The sequence below is a fragment of the Crotalus tigris genome, unplaced genomic scaffold (assembly GCF_016545835.1).
Source record: "Crotalus tigris isolate CLP2741 ecotype Arizona unplaced genomic scaffold, ASM1654583v1 scf7180000021163.878790, whole genome shotgun sequence".
NCBI lineage: Eukaryota > Metazoa > Chordata > Lepidosauria > Squamata > Viperidae > Crotalus > Crotalus tigris.
Window position 1 is genome coordinate 609,651 of NW_024098375.1, and position 15,109 is coordinate 624,759.

Consider the following 15,109-nt stretch of genomic DNA (forward strand, 5'->3'; position numbering starts at 1 on the left):
AACACTCAGCGGTCAAGAAGAATCAATAGAAAACTCTATGTTGCTTATTACTCCCATCCTTCACCTCCATTCCCCAAAAAACCAACTTGAAACTCTTTATAATGGATGTAATTTTTTTTCTTCATCACATGCCATGGAACCTGGCCCACTCCCCTTCTCCAAACCAGAGAGGTCTATCCTCTTCACTTCCTGAGGAGACCATCTCCTTTGGACGTTCTTTTAATCCCTGACTCCAAGATTAGCCTCTCTCAACTTTCAGAAAACTGTTTTCAGCTCTTTTCCGTTCATGTCTTGTAGCACCTTTTTAAATTCCCTTGATCTCTCTTTTTCAACTCCAAGGCTTTTTAACAGAAAGAACCAAAGTCCCTTTGGTTTTGCTTGGATAAACTTTTGATTGCCCCTCTCCTTCCTTGAGCCTAGAATTCTAAGGTGATTGCTTGCTTTTCCATTCCATTTTCTTACATGTATTCAGAGATACTTTACTAGGAAAGCAGATATTTTTAGTATTTCTCTGAAGGAGACAAGGGTAGAGAATATAAGCTGTCTTGAGAATGAATTGGGGCTGTGGGAGTTTGCTTGCTTTTCTTACCTGCAGCAGATTCTAAAGCTAATGGGAGTGCCCATTCATTACGGTAACAGTCCCAATGAATTCAGATGTCTATAAGGCCAAGTATTCATAATTTTAGTACATTCTTCATGGAGGTAGGATGGAATTCTTTTTAGTGCAGCTATATCCTACCAAGCACTTTCAGAATTCTTCTATAGTTTTGACATAACACAAGTGTCATCTTCTGAAGTAACAATATCATGAGTGGAGAATGTAGCAGGCCCTGAGTAGGAAGTAGACATTAATACTAAGGTATTCTAACCTTTCACTGCCTGATAAATTCCAGTATAACTGCTTCTTGAACCATATGAAACCAGTCCCAGGATGCAGTGTTCCTGGGACTGGTTTCATATGTCCAGTTCTCAAAAGAGCTTTTAAAGAAGAAAATTATGTTGAAAAGGTACAGATTCTGATGGCCATATTCGTAGCATTTGTCTTTGTTTTATTTTTTACTATACGATATCATTTTGCTTTTGACTGCCAACACTTCCTAAAATGCAAAGCACTGTTGTCACAAATAAATACCTTTGCAGAATTCTATTCCATGCCGATTGTTCCAGTTTAGCAGGATGTCAGTTTAGAAGTTAAGGAATGCCTTTGATCTGCGACTTCCAGGGAATTTTAGCAATAAAAAAAGATAGTACTGAGCTGCATGGTTCAAAAGTGTGGTTTCATGTAAGGCAATTCCTTCTTATGCCATAGAAGCCCCCCAAATTTAGGCACTTTGCATCAATGAATGAATGAATGAATGAACGAACAAATGTTTAGCATATCAGTCCTGAAACAAACGGTTACTTTTTCTTTACATAAGGGTTCTCCTGGAGAACGTGGCCCAGCAGGTACAGCAGGCCCAATTGGTTTACCAGGACGTCCTGGGCCTCAAGGTCCCCCAGGCCCTGCAGGAGAAAAGGGAGCTCCAGTAAGTAATTCTGAAGACAGCACGTGTTAAGACTATGATATTAAAAAACTTATTACCTTTCATATTCGCTAATGTTAGTTCTTCACACTCCAGTACTTTTTCTATTGCGTATGTGCCAGGCATACTCCTTTTCTACAGTATTTACAGCAGAGTTCTGCAAAAATTTAATTAAACTCTATGACATTTTGGTACACTTTATCAGACCCTTAAAACCCAGGGAAAGAGGCTAAGCAGAACCAATAATTGTGAACATAATAATAGCTGTGTTTGGTTATGAAATGTTTTGTTAAAATGTAGGTTTGTTTTAAACTTTGTGCCCTGTTCTATTTTAATGTACTCATTTTTCCCTTCCTGATCAGATTTCATTACAGTTATTCCTACTGTGTATACCTTGTAAGTGAAAATGTATATTGACAGATAAAAAGACTGTTAGAATTCAATGTAACAGGTGCTCTGTGTTACAAATTCAGTGTCAGTGTTAAAATAAATGAGTGCTTAATTGTAACTTTAAAAATTGTGCCATACAAATTAAAAATTAAATAATTCTATTATCTTTTTTTTTTACTTCTTACAGAAAATTCAAATATATGTTATAAGTTAAAAAGTATTAACTAGGGCTCATCAAGCATCTGTCAGAGACCAAGAGGATCTATATATTCTGTAAAAATTTGAAAATAAGGAAAATCAAACCACTTTATAGAATAGCTTAGGAAAAGTAGTAGTATGCTTTTAAAATGTATATATTTCTGTTGCAATACATGAGTGTAAAACATGACTTTATTTGACTGGTACTAAAAATATTATAGTAAAATCTACTTTTCTGATATAGACCTTTCCACTTAAACAATTTCTGAACTGTTTGAATCTCACTTATGAAGGAACATCCAATTTTTGTGATACATGTTTGTCCAAAAAATCCCCACAAATCAAATGACATTTTTGCTTCTGTCCATTTGCCAAAAATTCAGTAGATACAAGTATTATATCATGGAGAAGATTATATTACATCTTCTCACTATTTAAAATGAGGAGCCTAAAAGGTATAACTGAAAGAGGTGATAAGTACACAAATATGGTTGAGTTAGGTCAAAACTTTCAAATTCTCTTTACTCATATTATTGGTTTTCATTTCAAATATTGTTTTTTACTTTATTCATTTAATGAAGAAAATTTTGAATGTTCATAAGCTATTGTTTTTTATTAATTTATCAAATTTCTACACCACCCTCTCAGTTAGGTGACTCTAGGTGGTTTACATACAATAATATAGAATAATATAAAAATGTGATTAAAAACAGAGTTAAAAACAAGATTAAATTTTAGAAGTTAAAAGTAAAAACTCAAACTTAAGAAATTAACAAAACTAATAGGTTAATAAGGTGGAGAGAGTACCCTCAGCTCATCAGCCATCTCCAGGGTTGAATAATAGGTCTTAACGCTCTTCTGGAAGGTCCTAAGAGTAGAGGCTTGGGTCACCTCAGCAAATAGGATTTTTCAAAGGGTTGGGTCAATGGTAGAGAAAGATCTCTTCCTAGATCCCATCAGTCAGAATTCTTTGATGAAATCCATGGCGAGGCCCTCCCTGCCTGACTGGGTGAGATGGGTTGATGTAATTGGGAGAAATGATCACCTTTCACTACTAATTTCATACATAGTAAGGTTATATCAAGAATTCTCTTAGTCTTATACCATTGGCTGAGAACTAGATAGCATCAGAATGTTGACGTTAAAAAAAAAATGGTAGGAGCCAGGACCATGAGGCTACTCTCCTGCAGATATTTGAATTCAGTACAGTGAAAAACTATAGGAGATTATGTCAATAGCCCCATATCAGTGGAGGAAGAGAACTTGGAATTCAGAAGAGGTCAATAGAGCTCAATTTAGAGAGATATCTGGGGAAGTTAACATGGCTTTATTTATTACTCCTTAATTGCTCACATTTAATTCAAGTACAATTCACTGTTTCTGAAATAAACCCATTGTCTGTATTTCTACATATAAATGGATATTGTAGTGTCTTCCAGGCAGCTGTGCTTTATTTTAGAATACTCCATTTCATGCCCCCTCCTCTCTTACTGACATTGAATTAACTGCTTTATTTGGGTAACATATATAGCATTAGCTATAAAATGGAAAAAAAGGGTATTCAGGTTTTTTTTTTGTTTGGTTAACCTTTTTTATTCTTTCATATATTTGACTAGTGGTTTTTTATTCTTTGATATATTTTCAATTTGATTCCTGTCTGTAATCTTCAGGAAGCCACATTATTTGTATTCTTATTTCTATTTCCTAGTCTGTTATTTATAATGCATGTATCATAAAAATGTATTGAAATTCTGAAATGCAGACAATGGTTACCAAGCGACTTAAACTCTTTTGCAATTTGACATCCTGAATTCTGTAATTCATATGTATGAGTCCTTATCATGACTGAATGAACAAGGAGGGAAAAATCTGAATGCCGTAGCTGAATTTGCGAAAATATATCCAAGGATAAAAAAACTTGTGGCAGGCTTAAAGAACAAAGCTGAGGAAACCTGGAAACAGGTTTCTCTTCACAACCAGTCAACAATTTTAAATTCTATTTTTTGCAGCTCACTTATTCAACTTGGACAATTATAGTCAATCAAGCAAGTACAAGTACAGAATCTACCAAATACATCCAGATTAGAATTTCTCCTACACACTCCTATTCTTCCCTTAAGATATTAATTGTTAGTTCTTTGGTTGTTTTCCAGCCTCAGAGAAACAGTCAGTAGTTGAATGGGCAACAGGAGTTTTCAGTTGTGCATCTTGTCTTTCAAATACACTCTCTTGGATACTTTAACTCACAGTATTTTGGCACTTGGCTGACATGCCTTTGTTTTGTGAATCTTTTAAATTAAGATTTCAGCTAAAGTGGTGCTGAATATATTTCTTCGCCTCCACCCTTCTTTGTGAAATGAATCCCTCTTTGAAACAGTAGAGAAATTCTTCATAGGATTGTTTTTTTAAAGCTCATTTTCAAAACCTTGTCTTTAAATAGTTTCTGTAATAGTTATGTCTAAAGTTAAAAGTGTAGTTAAAAAAAATCTTTGTTTTTTTAATGTTCTTGTTTAGCACAGGTGTTGTTTCAAGGTCATCACACTTCTGATTTTTTCTGTATTATTGTAATATCTTCCTTCACCATTAGGTGTCCTCATTAGTTATAGTGTCTCTATCCAGTAGTAAAACTTTTATTTAAAATGCTCTTTCACAACAAAGTAAAAAAATCTTCCCAAATCAAAAATATTAGCCAACAACAGATTATCATTTTTTTTCTTTTCAATCAGTCTCGAATCTTTTCTGCATATTTTTATATTCCTCAATTTTGTTCCCCCATTCCAGATTTCTCACCACTTTTAACTCCCTTCTTCCCAAGTCTTCTTGGGGTTTTTTACTTTTAAAAGTTATCCAATTCAGGGAATTATATGTTAAAAGTCCATAGGGAAGAGAAATAAAGAAGAATCTCACCCAGATCAAACACGTTGTTGACAGTCAGCTGTTCAGTGGCACTGCCACAGCTCTTCACTTCTTCCCCGGCTGTCTGTGGCTTGGGCTGTCTGCGTACTTACCGGCAGCCATTCTCTCGCCTGTTTAAAGAGTTTCCTCAGTCCGTTTGGGCCAACCGCCATTGGCTCCGAACTCCAGGGTTTCCCTTTCTCCTCGTTGCGTCTCCAGGGCAACTTTCTGACCTCTTTGGGTCTCCAGACAAAGCAAAATGGAACTAGGAAACCGAAGCTCCGGTTTCTTTCATCCGTGTCGCCATGATACCCGGGGTGAACTCCCTGTCCAGTCTCTTCTTAACAGCCTCCACTGATGGAGCACTCACAACTTCTAAAGGCAAACTGTTTCAGTGATTTCACTGTTAGGAAATTTCTTCTTAGTTCTAAGTTGCTTCTCTCCTTGGTTAGTTTCCATCCATTGTTTTTTTGTCTTGCCTTCTGGTGCTTTGGAAAATAGGTTGGCCCCCTCATCTTTGTGATTTAGACTTTACTCTTAAAAAGTAAATGATGAATATATTGAATTAAATAGGATTGATTTCTGAAAGTGTTTGTTTTATCTACTCCAGGGAGCATAGTACTTTTCTCAACCAATTTTAAATGCATTTCACAACAGATTCAAAGAAGAATTTTGGTATAAACCTGATCAGTAGAAACATCTGAAAATAAGTCAGTTTGACAAGTCTGCTGAGTAACAGGACTCCATTCAGACCTTTGTTCACCGGATTCCTGTGACATTCAGAATATTAACATGTTTAGCTAATGTATTATTTCCTTTAATTCTGTATAATGCATTACTATTTTTCTTTTTTAAAAAAAGGTTGTCATTAAAAAGAAGCCTACAGGGAAGCAAAAGGGAAAGCAAAAAAAAAATAATAATAATGGATGAAATACAATATTTACAAATGAACATCAGAAGTACAAAGCTTATACAATTAATGCTCAGTATATCTTCAATTAGAAATTAATCATTAAATTTATTAAATTAGATATAAGAATATTAAACTGTTTTAAATATATATATATAAGTGAGAATTTACAGTTCTGAGCTAAGCACTCTTCAGATCTTATAAATCTTTCTTCTTCTAGAACTACCCATTATTTATCACTAATAATATGAACAATGCCTCGTTATTGGAAACAGGGTGAAAAAGGTCCTCAGGGACCAGCTGGGCGTGATGGAATACAGGGGCCTGTGGGTCTTCCTGGCCCTGCAGGACCAGCTGGTTCTCCTGGAGAAGATGGTGACAAGGTCAGTTGATTATCATTCTGTACTTCTTTTAATATTTACTCCAACAACTTCCTTGAACTGGTGCCTTCTAAAAGTCTAATTGCACCAAAGCTAAGCAATGGAGAGATGACGCATGGAAGAAGATAATTTAACCTTTGTTACAAAATATGTTTGCTGACAGCTGTTCCCTTTCTCATGTATTTCTACCTTATTAATATTCTTTGCAGTTGTTTTGGAAAGACTAATAGGAAGTCCAGCTGGATAGTCCTTCCTAGCTGCAACTTACCTAATGCATATACATTAGCAGCTACTTCTTTATTCATTGGCAAACTTTCAGTAATAGTACCACATGTTACATAGATGAAAGCTTAATTATATTACTATTCAGACATTATGTTTCAGATCCCTTCCATATATGGGGATTTGCAGATACATGGGACTTTCCTTGTTGTCACAACATCTTGGGATTTCTGTGCAGTTTTAGAAGTTAAATGAACAATCTATTGGCTCAGCTTTTGCTGCAAAAGAAACATATTGAAGATTTGCAAACTTTCCACTAATGTTGCAAGATAGGTGCTTTCTCATCAGTAAGATCTCTTGGATTTGGGGATTTTCTATTTTTTTTTTTTTTTTCAGATTAAACCTGGCTTCCCATCCACTCCACTATCTCCCCATCCTCCATGAATATACTGAGGAATGGCTTTGCCACTTCCACTACATAGAAGCCATTCAGGGTTTTACAAAACACATGTTTCTTGTAAAAATAAAATAAAATAGAAGTACAAAGCAAGAATAGAGAGCCAATTAAATAATATCTTCTGTTTCCCCATTGTCCAGCTAAACAGGAAGCTGATTAATTTAAGGGATGGGGACAAGCACCACATAGTGGAGGTGAAAACATTGCTTATATTTGGGCAGGATGGTGATGCTGGTGGTATGGGCCTAAGATTGATAAAATAGGAGTTATATTGCTCATTTACCCATGTGTATACCTTCTCAATACGCCCCCAAATGGTGTACACTGCTTTTTAATGAACCATCATTTCTGATTTAATCAAAAAAGGGGGAAATTTAGCTTCCAGGTTTGAAACAAACCAGTTAACTTCAAAGTATGATTTATTATATCTTGTTTCAAAGCTGATCATTTTAGATGAAATGGAAATCTATTTTTAATTACTAACTTTTTCACTTATTCACAACTTAGAGTGGGGATTATGTGTACAGGGCAAGACATTTTTTGTATCTTGAGAGAGGAACCTCTGTATGGAAACTTAACAGTATTTTTATATGATGTTTTTGATAATGAAAACCTTGCACACAGACGAAAGGAGCTGTCCTTCAGTCAATCACAATTATGGTAACTTTATATTGAGGGAGACGTGAGGGTAAAACAAAGGTAGCAGTTTTGTTATTATAAAATAGAGTTAAAGTAAATTTCACTGCAACACAGCTGCACTTTGAGCTTTAGCAGCCAATATGTCACCAAAACTCTCATACCAAAATGTGATTGATCAACCCAAAATTGCCTTCCTCAGGCAATTTCAAAGGGAGAGACAATAATGTGGTGACATTTGAAGGTAGTTCAGTATTGACTACTGTTAACACAGAAATGGGTCCTTTAAAGAGAGACGTAATACCTTTCTTTTGATTACAGGGTGAAATTGGAGAACCAGGTCAAAAAGGGAGCAAAGGTGACAAGGGAGAAAATGTAAGTCTTTTCTACATCCCCCCCCCCCTTACTGCCTTTATTATATTGCTTTTTTATTGCTTGAAAAATGTATCAAAAACCAGCACGCTCAACGAGCAGAAAAAAATGTCTATTTTTTCAAGAAACACATTTCTAATTAATAAAGCAAAGAAGGGGTTTCATATTTTTTTGATAATGCTTTTTGATAATAGCTATATTTCTTCAATGTGGTCCAACTTCCACTTTCTCACCACTGTCCTTGACAGATTGAAGCTTCTTTTTCTCCATAATCCAACTTTGTTGTTGCACTTCTTCCTAAGCCTGGAAAACCCCAAAGAAAGTATGTACAGAGACACTGGGCTGCCACTCTTACAAAAGATAGTTACAAGCTAGTTCTTTTCCCCGCTTTTGAAGTACCAATAATTGACAGACTTTCTGAACTTTGGAGCTATAGATATGGATATCTCCCCAGATTATCCCTGCAACTTCTCCTATTTTAGCAAGAAATAGGATGTTGCTTGTCACATTCGTAAATACTATATGTGGAACTTTACTTAGTCTTACAAAGATAAAAGATTCCATTAAATTTTCTTCCAATTCTTAGCTTGACTTAGTTTGTTTTAGACATTTAACAGATTGTGAAAACTTTTATTTATTTTTGAAGGGCATTTTGATTGCCATAGCTAATTATTGTTATTTATATATGAGGCTCCTTTTTTTTCTCTTTATCATTTGTTTTTTATATCAATTTTATCTGTTGTCACTGTATTTCACATTGTTTTTTATGACTGCAGAGTGTTGAAATATTAGATGACAGCATACCTTATTATGTTTTTAGTTTTGCCAATCACCTTGGGCATTTTGGTGATATGTGTTAAAATAGTAGGGAGTGGATTTAAAATATTTTCTTACAATTTATTTGTTATAGAAATGATAAAGATTAGTCTGACTCCCTTGCTTTTCTATTTTCTGTATGTGCTTATTATACATTACTGTATTAATATGGAAAAATAAATGTGTTTTCCTTATTTGGAAGAATATTGCAAAAGTTAGTAACTAAAAAACTTTTTAGACAAATTTGACATAATTTAAATTCTGTTGATCTCTAGCAAAATGTTTAAAAGACTTTTTAGTAAAATAAAACTTCAAAAGGCATTATATTTATGTTTTACAAGGTTTGGAATCAAATTTTACTTGAGATTTATTAGAATATTTTTTAATAAAATTCACCTGGTTGCTACTTGCAAAGTAAAAACTGCAGGTAGCTAATTTCATTTAGTTATAGATGCTGCTTATATAATTACTGTTTTTTAGTTTTTACATTAGCATTTTTCTACATGGGTACTTTTAGCCAATCGTGTATTTGGTATAAACAATATTTCAGAATGTATATCAGTGCACATATTTTGGATGTTCTCAGTAATGGATCATTTTCATTTTTAGGGATTGTTACCAAATTATTGTCATTTTAATTGTCATTGCTCAATAAACATCATGTAAATATGAGCACATTTTAATATAATTGCAAGATGCTCTGATGCATATAAATTTAAGTCTTTTGTTTAGGTTTGCCATTCTTATAAGCATGGAAAGAATATTTTCAAGTAATATATAAGTCATAAAATAAAATCTTATTTTAAATAAATAAGATGTTCAGGCTTATTTACTGAATAGTAATATATTATTGTCATTTTACATTCCATTGTATCTATTTATCCAAGCTTGTATTAGTGATGATACCCTTTACCTATAACAATATGAACAACTTTAATTTAATTTCTGGGCCAATATTTTAAAGGTTAGGTGAAGATGCCATCATTCCCTTTCTGTCAGTCTACATTATGGATTATGTGGAAAGGGATGTCCTTGCTGAAAGACCAGTTCTTTTCAGTTCCTTCCCTCCCTTTCCTCCCAGCTGGTTGCATGACCTCTTTATACTGAATTTTAGCTTAAGCCAGTGGTGGCGAACCTGTGGCAGTTCAATCAATCAGTCAATTTCAACTTCTCACAGGAAAAAAAAAGATCTTGCAAAGTTGGAATTGATTGATTGAACTTTTTAGTCCCACCCAGTCTGCCTTTACCACCACAGCCACGCCCACCCGATGGGCCACACCCTCCAATTGGCCACACCCAGCCATTGGGCCACACACCCCCGGCACCTGGCGATGCATAAGTAGGCTTTGGGTTGCAGTTTTGGCACTCGGTCGCTAAAAGGTTCGCCATCACTGGCTTAAGCTGTTGAATTTGCTTTTCTTTTTCTTTCTTCTTGTGTAATTTATTTGATATTTTAAATCCGAGAAGAAGAAGAAGATTGTGCTTGCTCTCTGCAAACATCTTTCAGCTGAAGACAAAGATAGAAAGGCTGCAAATGAATCAGTAAATTAAAAATCTAGAACGCTAAAGCCTGTTTATTAAAAAGCAAGACTGATACATTGGGAAGATGCCCCCCCCAAGGCAACCCCAAAACATTGGTCTGCTTCAATGAATGCAATAAACCTTAAGCTCCATCTCTTCAAAGAAATATTGTAATGCAGTTGTATTTGAATAATGCAAAAAAGCCGTCCTGTAGACCCTCTATTTATCTGACTGTAGATGCTAGCATTACCCTCATTTTGTTTTCTTCCAGGGACCTCCAGGACCATCTGGTCTTCAGGGTCCCATTGGTGCTCCTGGAATAGCTGTAAGTTTCCTGTTCGTTATGAATTGCAAATGAATTCTTCAGAACTTTTTGTATTTTTTTTTTTAAATCTCACTCTTCATTGAAAAAATTTAGAAATGATTTACACAGCCTAAAACCTGGAATTTAAATCACATCTTCCAGGACTCTATGGCTACATACCTGCAGGTTTACCATAAGCGCCAGGATTAAATCAATGCATGTTCTACTTCCTTTGTTCATTAGTATGACAACGCAAAAGCAAAACACATTTTTTTGGCAAAGGTTCTTTATTGAGCACAAAAGCATCCTTTTCAATGGCTTTACATATTGTACAGGTGTTTTATGCACTGTATATAAGCCATTGCTTAATTTTGCATTCATTTAAAAATGTCTCTTTGTGGATCAGCCACAAGTCTATTATGGGTTGCATCCCTTAGGACTTTTCCAGGGTAATATCTAATCAAGAAAATTCTGTAACCATTTCAGATAACTGTGCAAGACAGCACCATTATCATGTATTAGCAATTTTTTTTTCTGAGCAAAATAAGCTGCCCTTTGCTAATAAATGGAACTTTTGATATTTCTGTGACAAGCATCCAAACCTCCTCACCATTTACTCTTGTAGAGTGTTTGTTTCCCTTGCTTGAATTTGTGGAATCATTTCCAAGAAGTGAAGTAAAGATAGCAATCTTGTACATGGTTAAGCTGCCTCAGCCAACTGAAGTCAATGAGATGTTTTCATAGCTTACAGCAGGGGTGTCAAACTGCCGGGCCACAGGCCAGTTGCATCATGCAGAGGCCGCACCCACCCCAGCTCCGGCAATATGAAAAAAATTGTGATACATCGCTACACGTCACATAATGTGGCGAGTTTGACACCGGTGGCTTACAGAGTTGTGATCAGAACCTATGGGGGGGAGTTCTTCCCCATTTTCTAGATCAATATTTTTTTACACAACTGAAAATGTTGGAGCATACTTTACATTTTGAGTCAGTTATGCCTATTTCAATTTACAGGGAAGTGATGGGGAGTCTGGTCCAAGAGGACAACAAGGGATGTTTGGACAGAAAGGCGATGAAGGTCCACGAGGCTTTCCTGGTCCTCCAGGACCTATTGGCCTTCAGGTATATTTTATTGTGTTCTCCTTCCTGCACATATTAATCTTTTTTTTTCACCTATTGTAAAGTGACCATATTTAAAAATAAAGTCTACTTTTACATAATAAACAATACAGAGTACTGATAGTAACAAACAAACACTTTAATCATCATTTCAAACCATCTTGTAAAGTGGTTAGAATTACAGATTAAGCACTAAGCTACAGATAGCAAGGTGCCTACTGAGTTCTTTAAAGACAAGGTTTGAATCACAATTATCCTCCGCTACAAAAAAATCATTACAGGTGTGGAAGGGATGGTAAACCATCTCAAAACACTGGGCCTCTTTCATCAGAACATCCACAAAAATGGGAGACAAAAGCAATCTCATCATTCAAGGGCTTTCCCAGGATTTCACTACAGGCACAGCTGCTTCATTTCAAAGCTCCAGAAGGGAATTAATGAGTCAATCTGCTGCCTAGTTTACAAAGAAATACATTCCAGTGTAAAATTGATTCAGTTCAGTGCAGCATCTGGAACACTTTTCTATTTAAGAATAAGTATTAAAATGTTTTGGATAAGAAAGGAAACATGTTTTAAAACATCAAATCTTTTTTTAAAAATGCAACAATTTAAAAGTTGCATGATAATGAAATCACCATTTTAGTAAAAGTGACTGATGAATTTAGCATTTTTAGCTGCTCCACAATGGAAATTGAGTGCAAATTTTGTCTTCAGTGTAAGTGTAATATACCTCACCTTTGTGTAAGCTTAATTTAGTGATAGATGTGTGAAGGATAACTACTCATTAATCTGAGTTTTAAACAAAAGTTGAAAATGTTCCTTTCAATCTTATTTTGCTTTGTAATGATTTCTTGTAACAGTGTTCAAAATTGTGCTAATAAAGGGTCACTGAGCAAACAAGAGTTTGCACCGAATGCATAATAACAAGAAAAAAAAAATCATGTAAGACATATCTTTCTTTTTGTTGTGAAGAATATTCCTTGATGTCAAATGTTACTGGATATATCCAAATTATCATCACGTTGTCTGATACATTTGCAATCATACATACTAGAACAGGTTTCAATAACATGAATCATTATTTTGAAGGGTTACCATTTAATAGCAGAGTTGATTCCAATCCTAGAAGTACTGTAAGCCTGTGGTAAATACTGCAACTAATTCTGTCATAAGCTTTTTGTAAATACGTTGCTGCTTTAAAAATCTTTTCATGAAATATCTGAAACTTGTTAGCTGTTCATCTGATACAATGTGATCTCCCTCTTTCTATATCTTTTATTGTGCAATCTCTCATTCTAAAAATAATAGGAAAACTCAACAGAACTTTAGTAAAACTTCCTACTTACAGGGATGTGCCAGTTTCTTAACATCTAAAGCAGGCATGTCAAACTGCCAACCCACGGGAAGGATGCATCACACTGAAACCACGTTCACCCCATTGCCGGCAATGGGGAAAAAGTCGCAATATGTTGCGCGATGTCACATGCCGTCGCAAGTTTGACATGCCTGATTTAAAGGATTCTATAGTTTAATAGCTGATATAAGTAGAACTGATCAGATAGAATTAAGGTTTCCAAGATGTGCAATGAAACCATTATTCCCAAAGCACATTATAAAATGCCATAGACATTACCTAAAAGCAAGAATAAAATAACTCAAGTATTTATTCAGTATTCTTAACTCACCTCTCTAAGGGGGTAAAACCTCTTACAGAAAGAAAATAAAAATGAATGAGAATAATAAATTGGAGTGATATAAAGAAAAGCTAAATTTTAAACAGTGTATGCCAGTGTCAAATTCTTCAGAACATAAATTAGAAGAGAGGTTTTGACAGTGGGGAAGTTTAAGTGTAAGCATATGAAGACTGTGCTTGAGAATTAATTTGAAAATAATTAGCATACTTAACCTTAGACATATCTATTCTCCCATAATTGTAATGGTACTATTGACAGACTGAAAAATTAAACTTTCACATTAATTGAGGACCTACATTTGAGATACTATAGACAGGTTTATGGCTCAATAAATCTTAATAACAAACTGCTAGATTAGCTGTTAGTTTGTGTCATGTCAGCAGATAGTAATTGATGAGATTCTAGCCTCTTCAACACAGAGCTCTTTACTTTTTCCAACAGTCACATCTGCAAGCAAGTCATTTGTAGGTAATTATTCATTCAAAGCATTGTGACCACCATTGTCCTAATTCTTAGGACATCTGTAACTTTTCTTTACTGAGTTATTTAATGCCTTAAATTCCAATTTATGTATACACCTCTCCCAGCTGTTTCCCCTTGGAAATATCTATAGGAAAAGCAAGTATGCACTTTTATTTATACTTTGATCATGCCTTTCCTATAAATAAATAGCTCAGGACAGCATACATTTCTTTTTACAGGTAGTCCTTGATTTACAACCATTCATTTGTTTGAAGTTACAACAGCATTGAAAAAGTTTTTACATGTATAGTATCCCCATGGGATCATGTGATCAAAATTCGGGCACTTGGCAACCACCATGTATTTATCATCAATTACTATTTGCGGATATGGCATACATGGTCATGTGATCACAGTTTGTAACCTTCCCAGCTGGCTTCCAACAAGCAAAGCCAATGGGGGAAGCCAGATTTGTTTAACATCTGCAGTGATTCACTTAAAACTGTGGCAAAAAAGGAAAGTAGAGCCCACTTAACTACTGTCTCATGTAGCAATGGAAATTTGGGGGTCAATTATAGTTGTAAGTGGAGGACTATTGGTATAAACAGTCTTGTAGAATACAACAATGGAAATTTGCCAAACATCATCAAGTAATGTTTATTGATATGTTTAATGTATTTGGAAGTACTCACTTACAGTACTCACTTAAAGTAAAGGCCAGAACTGATTTCAATCAGTTTCAATCTTGTTTAAACATTATTATTATTATTATTATTATTATTATTATTATTATTATTATTATTCATTAGACGTGAACCTCAGTCAACTGAACATTCAAATTGACTGGTGCTCATGGTTGACATGGGTTGCTGCCAGCACCTAGGTATTATTATTAATAATAATAATAAGAAATAATACAAACTTCTACATTGCGCATAAACAACAGATCTTGGAGCACTCAAATAAGCAAGTAACCCTTGGATCTCTGCATCTTATCTGGACCACGCCCCATGCCATGTAATCTTGATTGCAAAATAGTACTTGCATATGTAAGTCTGCTGTGCTAGATGATGTATAACATACTCTATTATTGTAGTATTTTAGAAGGTAAAACACCTAGAAGACAGTATAGAGATAAATCTAATATCCTCCAAATAAATCAGTAACTACCTATCAATTCTACATTTAGTTACATCAAAGTATTATC

General features: G+C 34.8%; 1 protein-coding gene across 1 annotated transcript in view; it reads left to right on the forward strand.

The window, feature by feature from the left end:
- Window positions 1–15,109, forward strand: part of COL11A1 (collagen type XI alpha 1 chain) — a 263,838-nt gene that overhangs the window by 182,595 nt on the left and 66,134 nt on the right. The window contains exons 42-46 of the mRNA XM_039369563.1: window positions 1,419–1,526; window positions 6,192–6,299; window positions 7,933–7,986; window positions 10,592–10,645; window positions 11,642–11,749. Coding sequence (XP_039225497.1) covers window positions 1,419–1,526; window positions 6,192–6,299; window positions 7,933–7,986; window positions 10,592–10,645; window positions 11,642–11,749 — 432 coding nt within the window. The remainder of the gene's footprint in view (window positions 1–1,418; window positions 1,527–6,191; window positions 6,300–7,932; window positions 7,987–10,591; window positions 10,646–11,641; window positions 11,750–15,109) is intronic.